A 23730-nucleotide genomic window follows, 5' to 3' on the forward strand; every position below is an offset into this window, starting at 1 on the left:
CAAACTGAAATCAAACATCATCTCTCTCTAGGAGGCATGCCTGATCTAATTTACATCTTTCCTTTGTGCTTCCATAATACCCTAAGATAGCAGTTCTTAATCGGGTGGGATTTTGTCCCACTGGGGGTCATATAAAAAGGTCTAGAGGCATTTTTTTATTACCACAATGAGTGATGGGTGAGGATGGGGAGTGCTATTGGCATCTAACTAATGGAGGCCAGAGATGGTAAACATCCTACAGTGCACAGGACAGGCCTCCACAACAAAATGTCAGTAGTACCCAAGTTAAGAAACCTTGCTATAAGCACACCATTGTGGTTAACGCATCACCAGAGAAGGTGATTTAGTTATCAGCTCCTCTACTGGACTATAAGTTCCTAGGACAATAGTATTCACTATTGTTAATAATGTTAGTACCCAGCATTCACAGAGCCCTTACTATATCCTACTCACTGTTTTAAACAATGAACATGTACAATATCGTGTAATCCTCAGGGACAACTGAGTGGGTACTATTCTCTTCCTTGAAGAGAAAGAGCAAACCAACTCCCTGAAGTCAAAGAGCAAATGAACAGTAGAACTAGGAATGATCTGATTTCATAATCCACACTCTTATACACTATTCCATTTTCCTGCCAGGATATTTCTATCCAACAAGAATAATGCTTTCTTTTTATGGAAGTCAAAGCTTTCTTCTGAACATCACTTATAAAACTTTTTAATTGTCAGTGCCAAAAGTCCCAACCTCAGCACTTTTGACATTTGAAAATGAGTAGTTCTCTGTTGCAGGGGACTGTCCTGGGCATACTAGAATGTTCAACAACATCCCCAGCCTCTACTTACTAAATGCCAGAAGCACCACCACCTCCCAGGACCTGCTTGTCACAATAACAGAATGTCTCAAGATGCTGCCAAACATCCCCTCAAGGAAAAAGCACCACTGATCTAAAACATGTCTGTAGAATAAAGTAATGAATTAATTTTTAATACAATAATTGAAAGTAAAAATCTGTTCAAAGATTAAGAAAGAAAGAATTTACCTTTTCAGCTAATTCTTCTGCTGTTATCTTTGGATCATAGGGAATAGGATCACCTAAATAGGTGCGTAATTTCACTGGAAAACCTCCATACATTGGAGCAAATGGATAGCGGAATTTTTCATAAAGCCACCTAAATAACCCTGTTTTAAAGTAAATAAAATTATTTTAATTGGTTAAATATTCTGAGCAAGTAATAACTTTCAAATGAATAATGTAAGACTTATAAGAAAGTGGCAAACAGTATCACCTCCTGGCAATACAATGTTTCTTTAAGGATGAGCTTTCTATCAATCGTAACAAATGTAGCATATAAATGTAAGATGTTAATAATAGGAGAAACTTGAAGTGTTAAGAAGCTTTATGAGTATTCTCTGTACTTCCACTCAATTTTTCTGTAAACCTAAAAATGCCCCCCAAAATAAGGTTTTTTAATTTTTAAAAAATGAGCTTTCAAAAATATGAGAATTTTAAGGGCAAGTTAAATACTATTATTACAAAACCAAGGGTAAAGACTGAAACCAAAAGCTAGAAGCTAAAAAGTGTAAAGGCTCACAAATACAGGCCTAGACTAATAAAAGAAAAATATAAAAGCATAAGATAAATTCACATAAACATGAAACTAAAATGCACTGATAGGTAAAGAAAAAAATTATTATTGTAAATTAAGAAATTTACATATAGTAACCAAAAATTACTAATGCTAATGACCAAGGATGAAACCTAACAAGATTAAAAGTGATAATACAAAATAAACTGAGGGATTAAGTAAAAAAGAAAGTAAAAAAGCAGTCAACAGCAATTTTTAAACCACTTTAATATTAAAGAAACAAAATTAGGAATAATTTCTGGTATGCAACTTAAATTCTGATGAAATGGCCTGAGAGAAAATTAGAATAAATAATTCTACAGTAACAGCTAACATCACATCAATCTGCCTTTCCACTTTAAATTTGAAAAAGAAAAGGTAAAAAAGGTAACACCTAAAAAATATAATAGAATATTAACAACATACTCACATTACACATAAAAGAAACAATGGAAGTTTAAAGTTCTTCAGGAGGGGATTTTTATGTGGATAAGAACAATATAGTGCTATATAAAATATAATCAATCAAATATATAAATCATAGGGTATAAAAACCAACTATGAAAATTTCAAAATAAGAAAACAGAGAAATTGAAAAGAAAAAGCACTTCTAATTGTTATCTCTCCTATATCTACACTCCACGCTTATTTTGTTACCCATAAATTAAAGTTAGGCAAAAAGAACTCTATAATGTAAATGTATCATGGTTCAAAATATTTTAAAAACAAAAAAACAGAAGTAACAGAAATGAACTAAGGCAGATGATACGTCCTTAGTTTGTTAATCTTAATTCAATATCATATTGTTATCCATTTTTAAAGCTGTAACTTCTTCAGCGGTGAGTTAGGAGGATAGTCTGGGTAATGGGTACATTTGTTTTAAACCTCAACAGCATAGTTCAATGAAGGAAATTAGATAACTCACTCTATTTTAAGAAGCCCACAAAACAAAGAACCTTCAGTACATATCTGAAACTCTTAACAAAAATCTAACACCTAAGAACTACCATTACTTAGATTCAGTTATCATTTAGACTTTAAATAGAGAAACATCTAAATAATAGATCCATTATCTAAAATAATAACTCAATAGAATTTCTTATAGGGTTCAAAAGCTCAAATATTAAATGATAATATTCTAAATATTACATTATAATTAGAAAAACCATATGAATCAGAACTTACTTGTTCCTCCAAGTGATCTAAATCCTTCTCGAATATTTTGTGTAAACATAGGAATAATGGGCTAAAGAGAGAATTTGAATTAAAAAGTAAATATATTGATCCATTCAATACTCCATTGAGTCAGTAATGCAAACTTTTGGGGCTTGTTTAAGATTATGAAAATGAGGAATTTTTAAGATAAAGGTATACTTTATCATAAAAAGGTCATAAAAGTGATTAGTGTGATTTATCAGCCTAAATTTAACTTGATCATTTATAAAAACAAAAATTGGAAACACTACCCTCTAGTGGTAATATATATTTCATTTACCAACTTTCCTATCCTTCCAAATATACCCTTAAAACTCAAAATAAAGATTGCACTAATCATTAATTTCATTAAATAAAATTAGTATGGTAAATTAAATTGATTTTCATGGTCCACTGAATAGTATGCTCACTGGAGAAAAAGTAACAGGGCAGATAGCCCATCTATGGGGAAATTTATACAAATTTAAAAGATAGATTTTGGCAAGATGCTGTCATAGAACTACTGAAACACTATTTTTGAGGGGGGGGATTACTAAACAAAAATGTTCAACATTAATGAAAAGTATAAGACTCACTGCAAAAAAAAAGGAAAAGCATACATATAAATATATAAAAAACAATTCCTTTTATCATTAATTTTAGAGGAATTCTGCTCACAAGTTCATGGTTTTTATTATTCCATGAATACCAGTGACTATGTATGATTTTTTTTAAATGGAGACTTTAATTACATGTCATAAAACAATGATGAAGTAGCAAAGGATCATGTACGGAGGTTCTGCTATGGTGAAACCAAAGTAAGTAAAAGTCTGAATAAAAACACTTTAAAATGCACACAAAATACACTGAATTAAATGATGTTTTAGAATTTTAAAAACTGAGCATCGCTTTACTTACATTCTACCATCAGTATTTGCCTAATACAGAGTTACCTGCTTAGTGAGCAGCGTTTGAGATATTTACATAAGCTGACGTTTACAAAGCCATTCTTTTTCTTTTTTTTTTTTTTGTATTTTTTTTTATTAGAGTTCGATTTGCCAACATATAGTATAACACCCAGTGCTCATCCTGTCAAGTACCATTCATATCCAGCTGCGGAAACCAGTATGATAAGGCAGACTGGAAGAAAAGGGACTACAGGGATAACATTCTTCATAAAACTTATTACTTCACATATAACTACTATCATTTATTTATTGTATCTCTCCCTTCACCAAAAGGAAGACTCCTAACAGCAGAGCCATTGTTTTGTTCGCCGCTGTATCCCCAGCACCTGGAATAGTGCCTGGAACAGACTAGGTGCTGAAACAAAGTGTGATGGATGAATTAAAGAAGGAATGAAGAAGACACAGGACAGAGAAACAATGCATATAATGAAGTAGTTTGTATTCTCTGAATACAAAGTGTCAGAAACAGGCAGCAGCAATCTTAAAATCAGTTAGGAAAAAAGAAGTCTGGTAAAGAAAAGAACTCTGATGGAAGAATTTAAAGTTTCATAGTGTTAATTTACAAAGCTAAGACATAAAACCAAGTACACTACTGTTTCGTACAAAATTCAGATTATGTCTAAGAAACCACAACAAGTTTTGTAAAATAAAGTGATTGCTGACATCCTAATGTTTTAAAGAATTATAAAATATTTTTAGAATTAAGAACATAACATGGCTCTGAAGGAACAGAAACCATTCAGCTCATATATACACCCTTCGTCTTCTCTGACCAGTACCACTGGATTTATGTCTACTGGCTGGCATGAACCCCTAAGTTCATACTGAAGCATGCATTTTATAAAGACTCTTCAGGTTACATTCCACCCTTTAAAGAGCTTACTCTCCAGAAGCTAGATCTATCTAGAACCTACTAAACAGGAAAATGCCTATCCCAGCAGGCTCACTCTATTCCAGGCTACAGTCTGGGTATACAAGTTTCTAAATTCGCATTCAAGCTTACAGCCTTAAACCTATGAGCATTACTTTATTACAACTTGTTGCTGTAATACAATTATTCATTTCTTTCCTTGTATACTTTTTATGTACAAGGTATTTGCATAAGTAACCTAGAATTAAATTGTTTCCATGTATACTTGTGTCTCTGTATGTATGTGTATGCACATGTGTGCAAAAGGAATGTGTTTTTGTTAAAACTATTCTGGGGGAATAAGTTTAATATGGCCTTAGAGTCTAAACTTTGCTCCTAAAAATAAATGAGCACCACTAGACAAGTAACTTACCACATCTAGGCTTCAGGTTCTTCACGAATAAAATGGGAATAATAATAATTATACTATCTCAAAGGTTATTTTACGGATTGATATAATACATATAAACAATTTTATTAAAACAAATGTTATTTTCTTTTATATCAGTTATTTGTTTTCCAACTTGAGTAAATGGGTTAATAGTTTTCCACCTTATTTAGATATAAAGTTACCTAAATATTCTCAGGAATTTCACAAAATAAGAGTGACTTAAGGTATATTAAAAAGCCTGTATTCGGGGATCCCTGGGTGGCGCAGCGGTTTGGCGCCTGCCTTTGGCCCAGGGCGCGATCCTGGAGACCCGGGATCGAATCCCACGTCGGGCTCCCGGTGCATGGAGCCTGCTTCTCCCTCTGCCTATGTCTCTGCCTCTCTCTCTCTCTCTGTGTGACTATCATAAATAAATAAACTTTTTTTAAAAAGCCTGTATTCAAATAAACCTTAAACATTTTTTATCAGTAGTATGTTAACTTGCATTGACAATCTAGATATTTTTCACTTTAATCTCTATGTCACAATTTAAATGTAGTTATTCCTACAACAGTCTTAAATTTTTACTCAAAGTTCATAATTCTATGAGGACTATGAAGGGGTTTCCCCGATAGGATACTTGTACCATTTACAACTATCTCCAAACATGCTTGAAAGAGCTCCCTTATGTATCTGGGAAGTCCCTCTAATCTCAAAGTCAGCAGACTCACTGTGAAATGCAGTCAGGGGTGGCAACAGCACCGGTTGCCTGCAGTCCTGAACTGTATGCTTTGCTCTGCTTCTGCCTTGCTGTATGACCTGATCCCTCCATCCCTTCATCTCTCTGTGCCTGAGTTTCCTCATCTGTAACATTGGAATAATCATATACATCACCTACTTACTATACAGGAGTACCAACATAAGGTCTTTAAAAGCACTACAAAAGGTTGGTGTGGTACAATAGTAATTACCAAATGTACAATGCTATCCTGTAAATCAACAATGTTAAAGATTTCTGGCTTTAAACCTATAAAAGGCTATTTATAAAATTTTCTCAAGTTTCATACAAAAACCTTAAATTCCCTAGATTATCTTAATTATCTAGAAACTCTACCAAATATTGAAAAAAATAGTTCCTTTCTCTCTATAATGTCTTTCTTTCTGGCCTTCTTCCAGGCAATGTTCCTTAAATCTGTGAAATTAAGAATGAGAAATTAGAATCTCATGATCAATTTATATAATTCCAAATCTATTTTGGTAATTTTTATCTTAAAATTTCCTAAGAAATAATTCTTTCAAAATATAAACCTGAAAATTAAACTATCTTTGGTTAGGTTTTTAGCTTTTATCATTGTTTTAATAGACATTACTTTCATTACCCTTAATTTTTATACAATGGTGCATATATCCTTTTGTACTTTATTTTATTCATATACCTAAGATTTTGTTTTATATATACATTAGCGCTTAAGACTTTTTGGGAAATAAAATGTGTTATAAAATAATTTTCTCATCACTAATGCTATTAAACATAAAGTTAAATTCCAAATGTCCCTTTCTGGTAGTGCTTAATATTATGTTAAAAAGATCAATTCAATTCAATTCATTTCAATTCAAATAGCCTACTAAGTGCTAGTCATTGTACTAAGGACTCAGAATATAAAAAGATGATCTTGTCCTTAGGGAGCTTATAATTATTATCCTACTGAGGATAATAATGTTTAAATTTTTATGTTGTCTATAACACTTAGGCAAATACATTAAATCTTATTCTGGAATCACATTACTAAAGCACTACTAGTTAGTTACACGTACACAAGTACAGCAGAGAATAAAGCTCAATGCATTTTATGTTAACTCTGTGATTAAAAAAAAGAAATTTCCACTCTTTTCCAAATACTGGATTTGGGTTAGAATGAGTCATGAATAAACTTCCTTTGTAATTCTGTATTTGCAAGAGAACAAGCAAGCTTAGGAGGCATATTGTCTCTATGTAACAGCAACAGGTACACAAACTGAAACATGAAAGTACTGGCCATAGTCTCTAATTAATTGGCCTGGAAAAAGAACACCATCCTGTCAAAGGGACTACCATTTCTTTTTCTAACAGATAATCTAAAATAACAACAGAAAACAAAGAAGAAACATTCCATGAGTAATAAATAAGTGTTTCATAGGATAAAGTACAATACGGAGACCAAAAAGTTGGGAGATACTTTCCAACGCAAAAGAAAAGGGCAAAATGGCATTCACCTTCTCCAGTCTAAGAATAACTATAGTGGATCCCTGAGGAACATTTAATTTTATTAACTAATTCTCTTATACAATCTTTTTCAAAGATCTAACTTACACCAATATCTCTCATCTTTATTCACACTATTAGATAGCTGATGACATTCGCTGATAAAAAATAATAGGAGTTATGTATTATTTAAGCCCTATTATTATACAAATTGGTCACAGATAAAAGAATTGCAATGAAACAAACCAACAATCATCACTGAAATATGCCAACTCAATCATACCAAAGACTTAAAATACATAGAACTGAACTAATTATACTTTTGAAAAAGGTGTAACTGAAGGAATACAAATACAAAGGAATTGTATTTTACAAATCTAATTAAAAGAAGCTAGATTTTGAAATGTAAATTAAAATTTGGATAGGTATTTGCCAAATTTCCAGATTGATTTTTTTTAAGATAACACCTCAAGCACAAAGGAATATTTCTCTATCATTAACCTTACAAAGAATTCTGTACACTTAATTTTTAAGTAGCGCAATGAAAGTATCTAAATTCTTATATACTCTGGCCCACTACATAAGCCTTTATTTTGAATTGAATCTAGCTTTACTTTAATAATTAATTTTATACAACTCACCACTTTTGCATCAATTGCAACCTGAGCGAAGCCTTTACGATTACCCCAAATGATGTTGTAGGTTTCATCACTAATTAGGGCTTCTCGAACTCCGCCTGGTGAAATAGCTAACAAGTGACCACTCCTCAGAATTTCAACACATTTTTCTCTTGGTCCATGTAGAGCACAAAATACATCAAGTAATAAACTAAACCCTGTAAGAAACATTAGTATGAAGATATAACTTAAGTACTTCTTGTCCAGTTCTTCAAGACAAAAATCTTTACAACCTAAAAAGCTAGTATCCATATAAATCAGCAAATTCCTTTTCTTTTTTAAAAATCAACAAGAACTCTTAAAGTTTACATAAGTTAATATTGCTTGTAAAGTAATAGCTGTCTTGTTGATCACCCCCTCAGTGATCACCAACTACTCGGGTTACAGTACATATTCAAACTCTGAATTAAAACTCTCAAAAACCTTGGAAAGCAGGGACTCGGATTCCCATTTTATAGACAAAGAAAGATCTTGCTCAAAATCACACACCTAGCAAATGGCAGGGCAGAGATTCCAGTCCAGGTATGTCTAGTCCAAAGCTCCTTCCACTGCATCTCATGGCCAAACACTGTCTACAGTATTTATTAGAGCAATCAGAAATGATATCCCATCAGCAATCACAAATCTAATCTTCCTTTAACCCTATAAGAAAAAGAATCACTCAAGAGAATATAAATCTGACTATGCTTAGCCCTACCAAAATTGGCATCTATAACAAAATCTATTAAAAGTTAGATGATGTTAATCCCACAACTAAACTTCTTAAATCAATAACAATAGCAAAATAACTAAGAGCTTTTAATAAAGTAACTATTTAACAGTCAATTCCAGGTCTTAATTTTATAGAGTTTTTCAAACCACAACTATTTATGAATGAAAGAAATAATCCTGGGACGCCTTAGTGGCTCAGCGGTTGGGCGTCTGCCTTTGGCTCAGGACATGATCCCGGAGTTCCGGGATTGGGTCCCACATTGGGCTCCTACGTGGAGCCTGCTTCTCCTCCTTTTTCTGCCTGTGTCTCTGCCTCTCTCTTTCTCTCTCTCTCTCTCTCTCTCTCTCGGTCTCTCATGAATAAATAAAATCTTTAAAAAAAAAAAAAGAAAGAGAGAAAGAATCCTATTAGTAACTAAATATTTTAACCAAATCCTAAACTGGAACTGACTGATGTTAGTACAATATATTATTGAGAATGGGAAATAGGAGTAGTGACAATTGTGCAGACTAACCAAACTTCTCACAGATTAAAGGATCTGAAGCAAGGTTAAAAATATTAAGATTGAAATAATATTCATCCCTTACTATATTAAAAGCTCACTGATTTAACTAGATACATTTTCATAATAGGCTTCACAAATTACAGGATCCTTATAAAGGAGAAATTTTTTTAAAGGCCAAGTGTTAAATAAAAATATTCACATTATATTACACACTAAAAAAGATGGAAGCAACCTAATATTCTGTAAGAGAAAACTAATTAAGTAAATATTTTAGTCATACATTAAAACTACTCTTTATAAAGCACGGTAAAATGTCAATGCTAACATAACATTTTTTTTCAAAAAAAGAACACAAGGGGCAGCCCGGGTGGTGCAGCGGTTTAGTGCCGCCTTCGGCCTGGGGTGTGATCCTGGAGACCCGGGATCAAGTCCCCCGTCGGGCTCCCTGCATGGAGCCTGCTTCTCCCTCTGCCTGTGTCTCTGCCTCTCTCTCTCTCATAAATAAGTAAAATCTTTATTTAAAAAAAAAAAGAACACAAAAGAGTTTGCCTAACATGTAAAAATATGCAAATTAAAAATGAAGTACAATAAATCAAAATGATAACTGGTTTTTGTTAGGGTGGTAAGATTATAATGATGTCTTCCTTTTCTCTAGTTTTCAAATTTATTATAAAAGTGATCATATTGCTTTCTAAAGAAAAACTTTTTTATATAGAGTACAAATGGCTTTTAGTGACACAAGGATCCTTGAAACATTAACCATGTCTATGAAAGGCACTGAGTAGACTATTATTTAATTCACTGCTTGGTGTTTGTCTCTCTGGTTGATGGGTGGTTTTGGCTTTTATTATTCTAGAGGACATATTATAAACTTTGTTGGCTTACTTCTGGTGATTCAATGACAAAAGAAAATAAGATTTATTCCCAATGAGCTTATTTTATTTTTTTCAAGATTTTATTTATTTATTCATAAGACACACAGAGAAAGAGAGAGGTAGAGACACAGGGAGAGGGAGAAGCAGGTTCCATGTGGGGAAACTGACGTGGGACTCGATCCCAGGTCTGCAGAAACATGCCCTGGGCTGAAGGCAGCGCTAAACCGCTGAGCCACTGAGCCACTCGGGCTGCCCTCCAATGAGCTTATTTTAGAATGGCTTTTTAAAAACTCTGTTTGAAACCATTAGGTTAATTAATCTTTTTAAAAGGGTATAGGGGCACCTGGGTGGCTTAGTCAGTTAAATGTCTACCTTTGGCTCAGGTCCTGATCCCAGGTTCCTAGGATTATGTAATCCTGGGTCCTGGGATATAATTATGTCCTGCTCTCTGCTCAGGGGAGAGCCTGCTTTTCCCTCTCCTCCTGAGATCTCTCTCCTTCTTGCTCTCTCTCAAATAAATACATAAAATCTTTTAAAAAATAAAATAAAAAGGTATAAAGCCTTTATGAACAAATTAAGAAGGATATAGTCCTGAATTTTAAGAGTTATAAGTCTAGCAGGCAAGTCAAGTACAATAAAGACATATAGACTCTTTAGGATAGGGTTTCTGAAGCAATATTATTACATGAAGACAAAATATATCCTGGCTGACTGTAAATAATTTTGACCTACTATAATACTGATAGTAATCAAACTTTAATTCCTGTGAAGTTAAACTTCAAAAATCAGTATCTCATGGAAAAATTCATCATATGAAAAATCAACTACCTTGTATGCCAAAATATAAATTAATTGTGTGGCAAAAGTTACAATTTATTTTTTTAAAGAGGAAGTTCAGTATTTAACTTAGAAAAATAATGACTAAATACCTGTTAATAAAGAAAAAATCAGGTAACATTTTTGACCATAATATTCTTATATTTGGATATACTCTGTAAATAACATAATTAGATACTCCCAAATTAGAGTTCAAAGCGTGTTACCCTAAAAAGGCAAAAAGCTTTTCCAAATGATAGTAGAGAGTTCAAGGATATAGACTCTAACATAATTTTATTATGTTAATTAAACATTTTTATGTCACTATCTACAGTCAAAGTTTACCTGGAATTTTAAAGACAAAGTGATCAGCTACCACACGGCAAGTCCTGCCTTTATGGATAAAAATTTTAGCCATGAAGTAGTAAAAATCTATAGGAATAGCTCCATGATAAAAAATTATAAGTGCTGGTCCTTCTTCTGGTATTTTTTCCATCCCATGAACTTCATAACCTGTTAGAAAGACAAAACACAAATGCTTAAAATATATTTATTAGTTTATTTACCCTAAAGGATGTTTACTAACTCAAAAACTCAGTTTTTTCTTGTAACAGCACATAAGCCTTCCTCTTTCTCCCACTATCTGTTCCCACACAAATCAGTCCTAAAGCCATTAGGTGAGCCAGTGCCAGGTGTGGAGTGGAGGAGTGGCCTGGAGTACATGCTGGAGCTCAGGCAGGGTGAGGAGGTGGCCCAGAGCTCAAGCAGAGTTGTGAGTGCATACCCACAGGAGAAGAGCCTAGAACAGGATGCTGGGGTCTGAGTGGGAATGGGAGGGGATCCAGGGTGAGATTAAGCATAAGGGTTACAGGGTAGCATCCAGACACTTCAGTGGCCTAGTATGGGGTATCAGCCCGAATGGGATAAGAATGTATCCATGAGTGGCAGAGGATGGCAGCAGTAATAAGAGGTTAGTTACATACAGGAGGATTGGTCAAATAAGTCTACACATTAAGGATAATGTTAGCCTGGTGTCTCACTGTTGGAGATGGCGGCTACAAAAATAGAAAAGGAGAAAACCAGAATAAACTATAGCCGTAAGAGAACCTTGCTCCCATCCTAAAAGAAAAAGCAGGATGTCGGAAACCTCAATCAGGAGAACTGACAGCTCCAATGGGTGACAAGCCCCTCTACTGAGAGACAAACTGAGTATGGAAGGAAGATGTAGGTGTCCTAAAAGGCAAGAAAATAACTGAAATGTTAACAAATTTAAAGGCCAAGTACAGGTGACCACTGAGTGTAGAATCCCTGGGTATCCCAGACACAAACAAGAGTCCACACTCAACAACATTCCTCCACAGGCCTCAATAGGTGCTTAAAAGAAAAAGTAGGGGCATGGCAGAGAAGAGATCCAAGAGAGCCCCTGCAAATGGGATAGAGAACAAAACCCACTTGCTTCTCAGAAGCTTCTCTTGGAAAAGCGAAACTCAACACAGAGAGGTAAAGGAAACTCTTCCATCCCCTCAAAGAAAAGGGCATATGCAAAAATATCTGATGGTAGAAAGGACAGAACTTACTACCCATCCCCTCATCCTTGCCTCATTCTACCCCAAGCAAAGGTCCATTACTGCTAGGAAAAGGCAGAAGCCAAAGCATCCACCTCTGGGAGGAAGAAAGTAAGCCCAGGTTCTGAAATAACATCAAGCAGAGATCTGCTATGACTGGAAGGAAGAGCAAGGAACTGGCTGCCAACTCCATACTCTCACCTATACAAGGCATTTTCCCTCCACTGGGAAGAGGCAAAGATACATTGAGAACGCCTCACACCTTAGTCTGAGGCAGACAAGGCCTGTGTACAATTCTGGCTAAACCAAGAAAATTGAAGAGTTGCCCCTGCCATCCCCATCTCACCACAAGACTCACATGGAGTTATAAGTAAAGGCAAAGAGAAACCCCAATGTGATGTAGGTATAATGGATTGAAGATGGAGGAGGACCATGGAGAAAAACCCTCTGGCACTGCAGGCCCTATACCAATGCAAAAGGTAGCAGCAGGATTTTGCAGTCTGTGCTGAAGGTGCCTACCTAGAGCTACAACAAAACTCAAACCCAATTTATTTTTTCTAATTTTTAATTTTTTAAAGATTTTATTTATTTATTCATGAGAGACACAGAGAGAAAGAGAGGCAGAGACACAGGTAGAGGGAGAAGCAGGTTCCATACAGGGAGCCCGACGTGGGACTCGATCCCAGGTCTCCAGGATCACACCCTGGGCTGAAGGCGGCGCTAAACCGCTGAGCCACCCAGGCTGCCCCTCAAACCGAATTTAACTACAGAGTATACTGAATTAAAGTCTACCCCATTCACTAATGGCCTGACAGAAAAAGGTCAATTTTCAGTTATAAATACTATTTACCTCATTCTCTACTGTTCTTTTAGAAGCAATGCCCGAATTCAATAAAAAGAAATTATGAAACATAAAAAACATCAAGAAAAAAATCCATTGTCAAGAGACTGTTTAAGTCAAAAGCACAGACCAAAATGTTTAAATTATCAGATAATAACTTTAAAATAACCATGGTTAATACATTAAAAGGACTTAGCAGAAAATTAAATACATATATAATCAGATTCGTAATTTTAGCAGATTGGAGGTGCCTGAGTGGCATGGTAGGTTGAGCATCCCAGTCTTGGTTTTGGCTCAGGTCATCTCAGGGTTGTGAAATCGAGCCCCATATTGGGCTCTGCACTCAGAATGGAGTCTGCTTAAGACTTGCTCTCCCTCCCCCCCCTTACATGCATACTCTCTCTAAAATAAATAAATAAATCTTTAAAAAAATTTCAGCAGATAGAAGGAAATTATGAAAACAATGAGAAAATGGAAAGACAAATACTTGAATGAGATCTAAGGATTAGTAACATATCCATGTTAATTTCCTGATTTTAACAGTTTTATTGAGATTAAGTAGGAGAACATCCTTGTTTGTAGGAGATATATACTAAAAATGTATATTTAAAGAGAGAGTAACGTAGGCACTTATAGTCAAATGACGTAGGAAAATAAGTTCTTTGTACAATACTTGGAATATTAATTTTTAAAAAGTCTATAAATAAAAGCAATAGTCATTGCCTTCTATGGAAAAACCATGTAAAATCCTAGAATCATAGAATCTATAAAATAAAAAGAACTTTTGGGTTATAACCGAACAGACAATATTAAAACTTAAGACTATTTTTGATTATTAATCAAGGCTATCCAAAGAGACACACATCTGTGAAACATCAAGCACACTTTATTGAAACTACTAGTTTCTAAAGCACAATCTGGACCCTTCCGTGTAAGCTTGATAGAGAGTAGTTTCACAGGAGTATGAGATTCTACTTGTTACCAGCAGGTTGTAAACAGGGGAATGAACAGAAAAAGGGGATTACTGAAGAGGCCCAGGGTAGGAGACATCAATTAAGTTACATATTCCCTGAGATAATACAATCTAAGGTAAAATTAAAGGCATAAAATAATTCATTGAGTGTGTGCTTTGGCAGCACATATACTAAAATAATTTATTGATAAAAATAAGAAAACTCTTAAGAAACTCTTGACCCAATGCAAAATAAAACATCATTTAAACATATACAGAGGCACCTGGGTGGCTCAGTTGGTTAAGCGTCTGCCTTCGGCACTGGCACTGGTCATTATCCTTGGTCCTAGGATCAAGCCCACAGGGCTCCCTGCTCAACTGGGAGCGTGCTTCTCCTTCCCCCTCTGCAGCTCTCTCTGCTTGTGTTCTCTCTCAAATAAATAAAATCTTTAAATAAATAAACTGTTATATGCAAATGGATAACTTACTAATGTTGCAAACTTCTGTTTCATTCACAAACATAAATTATACATTAGAAACTCCACCCATTTTATTCATCAAAAACAAAAATGATTTTATAGAATCTAACTACTACATGCAGGAAAAAAACTGATGAGAAATTTGAACTAGAAGTCAAGAAAACATCTCTCCTCTACTACAAATAAAATTAAAGACTCATGCCACTTATCTCTCCTTGTTAACCCTATTCCAAGTCATTGTGAGGGGAACAAGTTTCAGCAAGGGAAGCAAAGCAAATGATATAGATGAAAGGCTGGTAGAGATGGGGAGGGGGATGGTTTCTGAAGGCTTCCTTCTAACATGACCCAGTTTAAGCTGCCTTCCTGTCCTGTCCATACTTGCTTCTCTGCCAGTTAAAGAGATTAACTTGCCTACTGCCCTTTACACTACTATACCAACACATTTTTTATAGCAATCTTGTGCTATTGGTATTTGTGGAGAATATGAAAGATTTAAGTAAGCTCCACAATGCTTTAGAGGAAAATATCCTGCATATTTTATCACAAGAGTGGGAACTTATACCCCGAGTAGCAGATGAAATGTGATCATGGCTCTACTCATAAGATGTTTTTCCTTCCCATCTCACTGCTGACAGGTGCCATTACAGACCTCAGCCTCAGCTGGTCCCAGCAAAAAGAAAAATGCCTACTAAACAACCAATGAGTCAATGAAGAAGTCAAGAGAATAAAAATTACTTTGAGACAGATGAAAATGAAAATATACCATAACAAAACTTATGGGATATAGCAAAATCAGTTCTAAGAGGAAAGTTCATAGTGATAAATGCCTATCTTAAGAAAACATGAAAAATCTCATATAAACAACCCAACAACATCTCAAGAAACCATAAAAAGAACAAAGTTAGGAGAAGGAAGAAAACAAAGATTAGTGAGGAAGTAAGTGAAATAAAGACTAAAAAGACAATACAAAAGATCGATAAAACCAAGAGATAGTTGTTTGGAAAGATCATCAAAATTGTCAAATCTTCAGCTAGACTCACCAAGAAAAAGAGAGTACTCAAAAAAAATTAAATCAGAACTCAAAGAGGGGACTTTAATACTGATACCACAGAAATACAAAGGATAAGAGACTAATATGAACAATATATGCCAGGAAACTGGACAACCTACAAGAAATGGATAAATTCAACCTTCCAAGACTGAATTGTGAAGAAACAAAATCTGAACAGACCAATTACTAGTAATATGATTGAATTAATAATCAAAAAGCTCCCAACAAACAAAAGTCCAGGATGCCTTCACCAGTGAATCCTATCAAACATTCAAAGAGGAATTAATATCATTCCTTCTCAAACTCTTCCAGAAAACAGAAGAGGAGAGAACTCTTCCAAACTCATTTTACAAGGCCAACATTACCTTGATACCAAAACCAGACAAGGACATTGCAAAATAAGAAAGTTACAGGCTAATATCCTTAATGAACATATATATATATATATATATAAATCTTCAACAAAATATCAGCAAATCAAATTCTGCAGTGCATTAAAAAAATCATATACTATGACCAAGTGGAATTGATTATAGGGATGTAAAAATGATTCAACATTTACAAATCAATGTGATACACTACATTAACAAAATGAATAAAAATCATATTATCATCTCAGTAGATGCAGAAAAAGCATTATGATAGAGTTCAGTATCCACTTATGATAAAAACTCTCAACAAAGTGTAGAGGCAACATATCTCAACATATATGACAAGCCCACAGCTAACATCATATTCAACAGTGAAAAACTGAAAGCTTTTCCTCTAAGATCAGAAACAAGACAAGGATGCCCACTCTCACTACTTTTATTCAACATAGTACTAGAAATCCTAGCCAGAATAATTAGGCAAGAACAAGAAATAAAAAGCATCCAAATTGGAAAGGAAGGAGTAAAACTGTCACTATTTATAAATGACATGATATTCTTTTTTTTTTTAAGATTTAATTATTTATTCATGAGAGACACATCTGCCCAATGACATGATATTCTTTACAGGAAACCCTAAAGACTCCATTAAAAAACTGTTAGAATAAAATTCAGTAAAGTTGCAGAACACAAAATCAATATACAGACATCTGTTGTGTTTCTATACACTAATAAACTATCAAAAAAGAGATTAAGTTAACAATTTCATTTAAGATTACATGAAAAGGAATAAAATATCAGAATAAATTTAACCAAGATGGTAAAAGATCTATACACTGAAAACTAAGGTATTAATAAAATAAACTGAAGAAGATACAAATAAATGGAATGATATTCCATGCTCATGTATTGGAAGAATTAATATTGTTAAAATGTTCATACCAGCCAAAGCAATCCATAGATTCAATGCAATCCCTATGAAAATTTCAATGGCATTTTTCAGAGAAATGAAACAAGCAATCCCAAATATTTTTGTGAAACCACAGAAGATGTCAAAGAGCCAAAGCAATCATGAGAAAGAACAAAACTGGGGGTGTCATGTTACCTGATTTCAAACTATGTTACAAATCTATAGTAATCAAAACCTTATGGTACTGAGATAAAAACACATATAGGGCAGCCCGGGTGGCTCAGCGGTTTAGCACAGCCTTTGGCCCAGGGCCTGATCCTGGAAACCTGAGATCAAGTCCCACGTTGGGCTCCCTGCATGGAGTCTGCTTCTCCCTCTGCCTGTGTCTCTGCCTCTCCCCGCCCCCCCTTCTCTCTCTCTCTCTCTCTCTGTGTCTCTCATGAATAAATAAAAAAAGACACATAGATCAACAGAACAGAATAGAGAACAGAAATAAACCCACACATATATGGTCAATTAATTTTTGACAAAAGAGCCAAGAATAAGCAATGGATAAAGAATAATCTCTTCAATAAACAGTGTTGGGAAAAGTGGGTGGTCACATTCAAAAGAATAAAACTAGACTACTATCTTCCTCATACACAAAAATTAATGCAAAATGGATTAAAGATTTGAATGTTAAGACCTGAAACCACAGAACTAGAAGACATAGCCAGTAAACTCCATGACATTAGACATGGCAATGATTTTTTACACCTGATTCCAAAATCAAAGGCAACAAAACCAAAAATACACAAATGGGACTACATCAAACTAAATGCTTCTGCATGGCAAAGGAAATCATCAACGAAATGAAAAGGCAACCTACTGAAAGGGAGAAGACATTTGCAAATCATGTGTCTGATAAGCAGTTAATATGCAAAATACAAAAAACTCATACAACTCAAAAATAGCAAAAAAAAGCAATCATTTTAAAAATGGACAAAATCTAAACAGATATTTTACAAAGATATACAGAATACCAACCAGTACATGAATGACATCACTAATCAGGGAAATGCAAATCAAAAGTATTATGAGTTATCATCTCATATCTGTTACAATAGCTATTATTAAGAAGTCAAGAAATAACAAGTGTTGGCAAGGATATGGAGAAAAGGGAACCCTCTTGCACCGTTGGTATGAATGTAAATTAGTACAACCACTAGGGAAAACAGTCTGGAGGATCCCCAGAAAGTTAAAAATAGAACTACCACACCATCCAGCAATTCCACTTCTGGGTATTTATCCAAAGAAAATAAAAACACTAATTCAAAACAACATCTGCATCCCAATGTTCACTACAGAATTATTTACAACAGCCAAGATATAAAAACAATCTAAGTGTCCACGAATGAATAAATGGATAAAGAAGATACAGCATATATACATACAATGGAATACTATCCACATATAAAAAAAGAATGATATCTTATATCATCTGTGACAACACAGATGGAACTTGAGGGCATTATGCTCAGTAAAATAAGTTAGAAAGAGAAAGATAAATACCATACAATCTTCCTTATATGTGGACTTTAAAAACAACAAACAAAAAAACAGAGCTCACTGAGAACAGATTGGAGGTTGCCAAAGGCAGGAGATGGGAGTGGGCAAAATGGGGTCAAGGGATACAAACTTTAGTTATAAAATAAATAAGTCATGGTGATATAATGTACAGCATGGTGACTATAGTAATACTATAGTATATTTGAAGATTGCTAAGAGATCTTAAAAGTCCTCATCACAGGAAAACAAAATTTTTGTCACAGTGGCATCATAGTGTACGATGATGTATTTTAACCAGACTTATTGTGGTGATCATTTCATATTTTAACCAGACTTATTGTGGTGATCATTTCACACATATGCAAATACTAAATCACTACATTGTATACCTAGTGTGATAGAATGTTAATTATATCTCAATTTTGAAAAGGAAAGAAAATTATAAAGTGATAAATTGTTTTTGTTACTACTATTTTTTCATGGCATAAAAGAAACACCAACTATGGCTTATACTCTAATTCATTCAGTTAAATAAAAATGGAGAAATCTTTCTCAAAAAAAACCAAAAAAACAAAAAACAAGGGGGGGGCGGGAAACAAGCATTTAGAGGCCAAAGGCAGAATTAGACTCAGAGTAAAAGGAAGGTAAAGAGAAAGGAAATCTCAAGTGGCTAGAGCAGAAAAGAAAGCAAGCTCCTAAAGCCACACTGCCACACACAGAACAGCTGTCCCAAGAATCCCACTACTCACTTGTAAGAGACAAAAGGAAAATCCAGAATATGAAAACCTGAAACTGTTTCTTTCCTTAAGTTTATCCCCATTTGATGTGCCAAGAAACAAACATTCAAATAATATAGACTTCAATGTAAATTTTAGGGCAGAAAATTCATTTTTAAAGTAGTTTATAATGTCTTCACCAAACGGACGAAATTAAGTATAACTGTGATTCTAGTATTGAAAGAAAAAGTACTTGGTAATATCTCAAATGGACTTAAAAGAATGTTTTTAAAAATCAAATTTAATATTTTGAGATTATGTTTGCTTTTAACATTTCTTTCCATTTACCTACCTCTAATTCAAGTAATCAGATTGACTTTTAGCTCTACAGAACAATCAATGAGGTGGTCTCAAGTTACCAAAAGAATCAACTGTCTCAGATAAATTTTTTGAGAAAAAAAAAATACTTCTTTGAGGGATTCTACACAGAATATTCCTGAGGTTCCTTCGTGCCTTCCAGAATATTAAAAAAAGAATTAAATAACTGTACTTATATAATACCAAATCATCTGATTCAAAGTAGAAAAATCCAGTTAATTATTGACTAAAACTATGGTTTACCACAGTGGCAATAAATATGAAATCCAAATATATTATTTAACTGTGTCACAGATGTGATAGACCACTCACTGCTCAGAAAGCATCAGTAGATAACACTCTAGTCCAACATTTTCAAGGTGTTTTAGAGCCCAATTGCCTATCAAGTTTTATTAAACAGATTCTTACATGAATTATTTGAGCAAAATGTGGCTCCCTAAAAATACTTTCCCATCTTTATGGTTCCACTCACATGACTGTGTCTCAATGGAATGTTTCCTGGCCAATGTTTCCCTGTCTAGCAGAAGTAGAAACTTTTGGGGCACCAGGGTGGCTCAGTCAGTTGAGTGTCCAACTCTTGATTTTGGCTTGGGTCATGATTTCAGCTTGATAGGAGGAAGCCTGGCAACCAGCTCTGCATTCAGCATGGAGTCTGCTTAGGTTTCTCTCTCTCTGCCCCTCCCCCCTTCACGTGCTCTCTCTCAAATAAATAATCTTTAAAAAGAAAAAAAAGTAGAAACTTTAGGGCACGTAAGCTCTTCCTCAAGACTCCATATTTACCTGGTTACCAAGTCCTGTACGTTTTACTTCTAAAACCTCTTAAATCTATCATTCTCTCTTCCCAAGGTTACTTCCAAAGCGCAGTCCTATCATCTCCTGCCTATAGTACACCAATCCTTAGGGGGTCTGATGAGCAACACAAGCTCAGAGAAAGTAATCACAATGGCAATTAATTGTCACTGTCCATCCAGCCACTGTCTAGGGAGGGAGTGGCATATTTTGAGTAGTGGGGCCCCTTGGCCCAGGTAGGGCCAGAGTGCAAACCCATATTTGTCTAACTCCAAAGTCCATGCTCTTGGCCTATACTACAACTTATACAACAGATACGTCTATGCTAAGCTATATCTGTGACTTACAAATGCTATTTATAATCTATTAGTGAGTTATGAAATCGCTTTAGTGAGTTATGAGCATTTTTCTTTTTAAATAAGAAATGAAAATAAAACAGATCACTGTAGAAAGTATATATACTTTTCATGAAACAGTATATACGTATGTGCTTGTATACTAAGTAGCAAAATTCATTTCTTACTAGAAATAATAGTAAAAAATTTGATGACCTAAAAATATCTTGAAAATACCAGGGACTCTGACAGAACACAGTAGGTATGTTAAGTTGAACTTAATAATGATCAAGATAGGGGAGCCTGCGGGGCTCAGTCAGTTAAGCATCTGCCTTTGGTTCAGGTCATAATCATAGGGTCCTGGGATCCAGTCCCACATTGGGCTCCCTGCTCAGCAGGGAGTCTGCTTTTCCCTCTCCTTCTGCCCCTCCCCCTGCTCTTGCTCTCTCTCTCCCCCCTGCCCCCAAATAAAATAAAAATCTTTTTTAAAAAATAATAATGATGAACAAGTCACAGACAATGTATTTTGGTGCCTTCCATATTATTGAAGATGTCCTTTGGGGCACCTGGGTGGCTCAGTTGGCTAAGTGTCCAACTCTTGATTTCAGCTCAGGTCATGATCTCAGAGTCAAGAGATGGAGCCCTGGCTCAGCCTCCATGCTCAGCGGGAGTGTACTCAAGATTCTCTCCCTCTCCTGCTGCCCTTCCCCCTGCTTGCACGAAGGTACTCTCGCCCTCTCAAATAAATAAATCTTTTTTTAAAAAGATACTCTACAATTATGATAGCTAACATTTATTAAACATTTAGTATGCAATAGAAATTATGCTAAATACCACTTTACATGAAATTTCACTGAATCCTTACAACCCATTTTCTAGATGAGGAAAATAAGGTTCAAAACATTAAATATCTTGTTTGAGGAGGTTAGTTTTAAGTAGTTCCCCTAAAATATTTATCAATTACCAAGTAGAAAATAGCAACTTTATGGTAGAGAAACCTGGAAACACCTCCTTAGCCACATAATCAAAGTTAGTTTCAACAGTAATCAGACATACCAACATCATGTACCTCTGATATGATGCACTGAGAAGAATACATCATCATTTTTGTGGTATTCTTGTCAAATAGGTGTAAATATGTGTAACTTCAGTCACATTATGGAAAACATATCTAAATTGAGAGTCTACAAAATAATTGAGCAGTCATCTTCAAAACTGTGAAGGTCATAAAAGATACACAAAACAAAACACCTAACTAAATAACCATCATATATTGGAGGAGACAGGGCACTAAATGCAGCATGGGATTCTGGTACAAGGACACTGGTGAGAAAACTGGTAAGATTTGAATAAGGCCTGTAGTTTAGTTAATGGTATTGTAACATCATTAATTCAATAGCTGTATAAATGGTCACATAAGATGTTAACATTAGAGGAAATTGTGTGAAAAACATGCAAGAATCTTGGTACTATTTTGCAACTTCTCTGTAATTCTAAATTTAAAAAAAAAGTTTTAAAAAATCATAACTGTTGCAAAAGGCAGAGAGGAGAAGGGGCGGGGGGAAGTTACGTAACTTGTTAAGGCCACCCAACCAGTCATTGGTTTTGATTCTTTTTTTTTTTTTTTTTAATTTTTATTTATTTATGATAGTCACAGAGAGAGCGAGAGAGAGGCAGAGACACAGGCAGAGGGAGAAGCAGGCTCCATGCACCGGGAGCCTGACGTGGGATTCGATCCCGGGTCTCCAGGATCGCGCCCTGGGCCAAAGGCAGGCGCTAAACCACTGCGCCACCCAGGGATCCCCAGTCATTGGTTTTGAACTCAGGCAGTCCCTCACCCAATGAAAGACAGAAGAGATTAAAGGAAATGCTTTTTCAACTGAAGCAGAGAGGGAATATTTCTTAATACCTCAATTTAATTTTCCCATAGATCTTGCTACATATGGTTTAATTTATAGGACCCTTTAGTGAATAAAATGTATCTATTTTTTTATGAAGTAATAGAATATAAAGTAAAAGTTTGTCCATTAAAAAAAACTCGGTAACTATGATCAAACTATTTATCCACCATATTTTTCAAAAATTTTATTCTGCCAATGAATTTAACCAGTTACGATGGCATTAGGTGAGCATACATATTTTCAGACAATAAAGTAAATTTCCCTTGTAAAACAAATATGAAATAAAACAAGATAAACTACTAAAAGCTTCAAAATGAAATATTCCTTACTTTCCTAAAGTGAAAGTTACAGTCCTCATTACCTTTACAGTTGTGCTAAAATATATAGCTTTACTTCTCTCAAAAACACTTAGATATCTGAGGACTCTTTCTCATCCTATTAATTTTCAGGGGAAATATTAAATATTACGAGTACGGCTTTTTAAAATATTCATATTTTCCAGGAATTATGGTTTTTGAAAAATAAGTCAAAAATTTTAATAGTTTAAAAAGCTAACTTGAGGGTAAGGATTTCATTGACCTACCACCAAGCAAACTACCTACAAATATAGGTATTTAAGAAACCTCAAATTAATATTTCTTGATTTACTATAGGAATTATGGTATGCAGCAAACAAGAATCAGATAATTTTTGTGGGGAGGGGTGGAGCCTGGGTGGCTCAATGGGTTAAGTGTCTGTCTTCAGCTCAGGTCATGATCCCAGAGTTCTGGGATCCAGCCTCACATAGGGCTTCTGGTTCAGCAGGGAGCCTGCTCCTTTTTCTCCCTCTGCCTGCTGCTCCCCCTGCTTGTACTCCCTGTCAAATAAATAAATCTTTTTTTTTTAAAAAGAGGTTTTTGAAAAATGACAGAGCACTTAAATTATATACAGTATGACATAAAATACAACTTCAAAACAGAAAACAGTGGATAGATTCTTATACAAAGAAATTTATAGTAAACA

General features: G+C 34.7%; 1 protein-coding gene across 7 annotated transcripts in view; it reads right to left on the reverse strand.

The window, feature by feature from the left end:
• Window positions 1-23730, reverse strand: part of TMEM68 (transmembrane protein 68) — a 48233-nt gene that overhangs the window by 11668 nt on the left and 12835 nt on the right. For 4 of the 7 annotated variants that reach the window (XM_038579331.1, XM_038579333.1, XM_038579330.1 and 1 more), the window contains exons 4-7: window positions 11241-11408; window positions 7952-8145; window positions 2812-2872; window positions 1041-1180 (exon numbers count right to left, since the gene is read on the reverse strand). In XM_038579331.1, the coding sequence (XP_038435259.1) occupies window positions 1041-1180; window positions 2812-2872; window positions 7952-8145; window positions 11241-11408 (563 nt within the window). Of the gene's footprint in view, window positions 1-1040; window positions 1181-2811; window positions 2873-5799; window positions 5933-7951; window positions 8146-8476; window positions 8630-11240; window positions 11409-23730 lie in introns of those variants that run through there. The other 3 variants (XM_038579336.1, XM_038579334.1, XM_038579335.1) reach the window with 3 other exon arrangements.

Source organism: Canis lupus, chromosome 29 (assembly GCF_011100685.1).
Source record: "Canis lupus familiaris isolate Mischka breed German Shepherd chromosome 29, alternate assembly UU_Cfam_GSD_1.0, whole genome shotgun sequence".
Taxonomy (NCBI): Eukaryota; Metazoa; Chordata; class Mammalia; order Carnivora; family Canidae; genus Canis; species Canis lupus.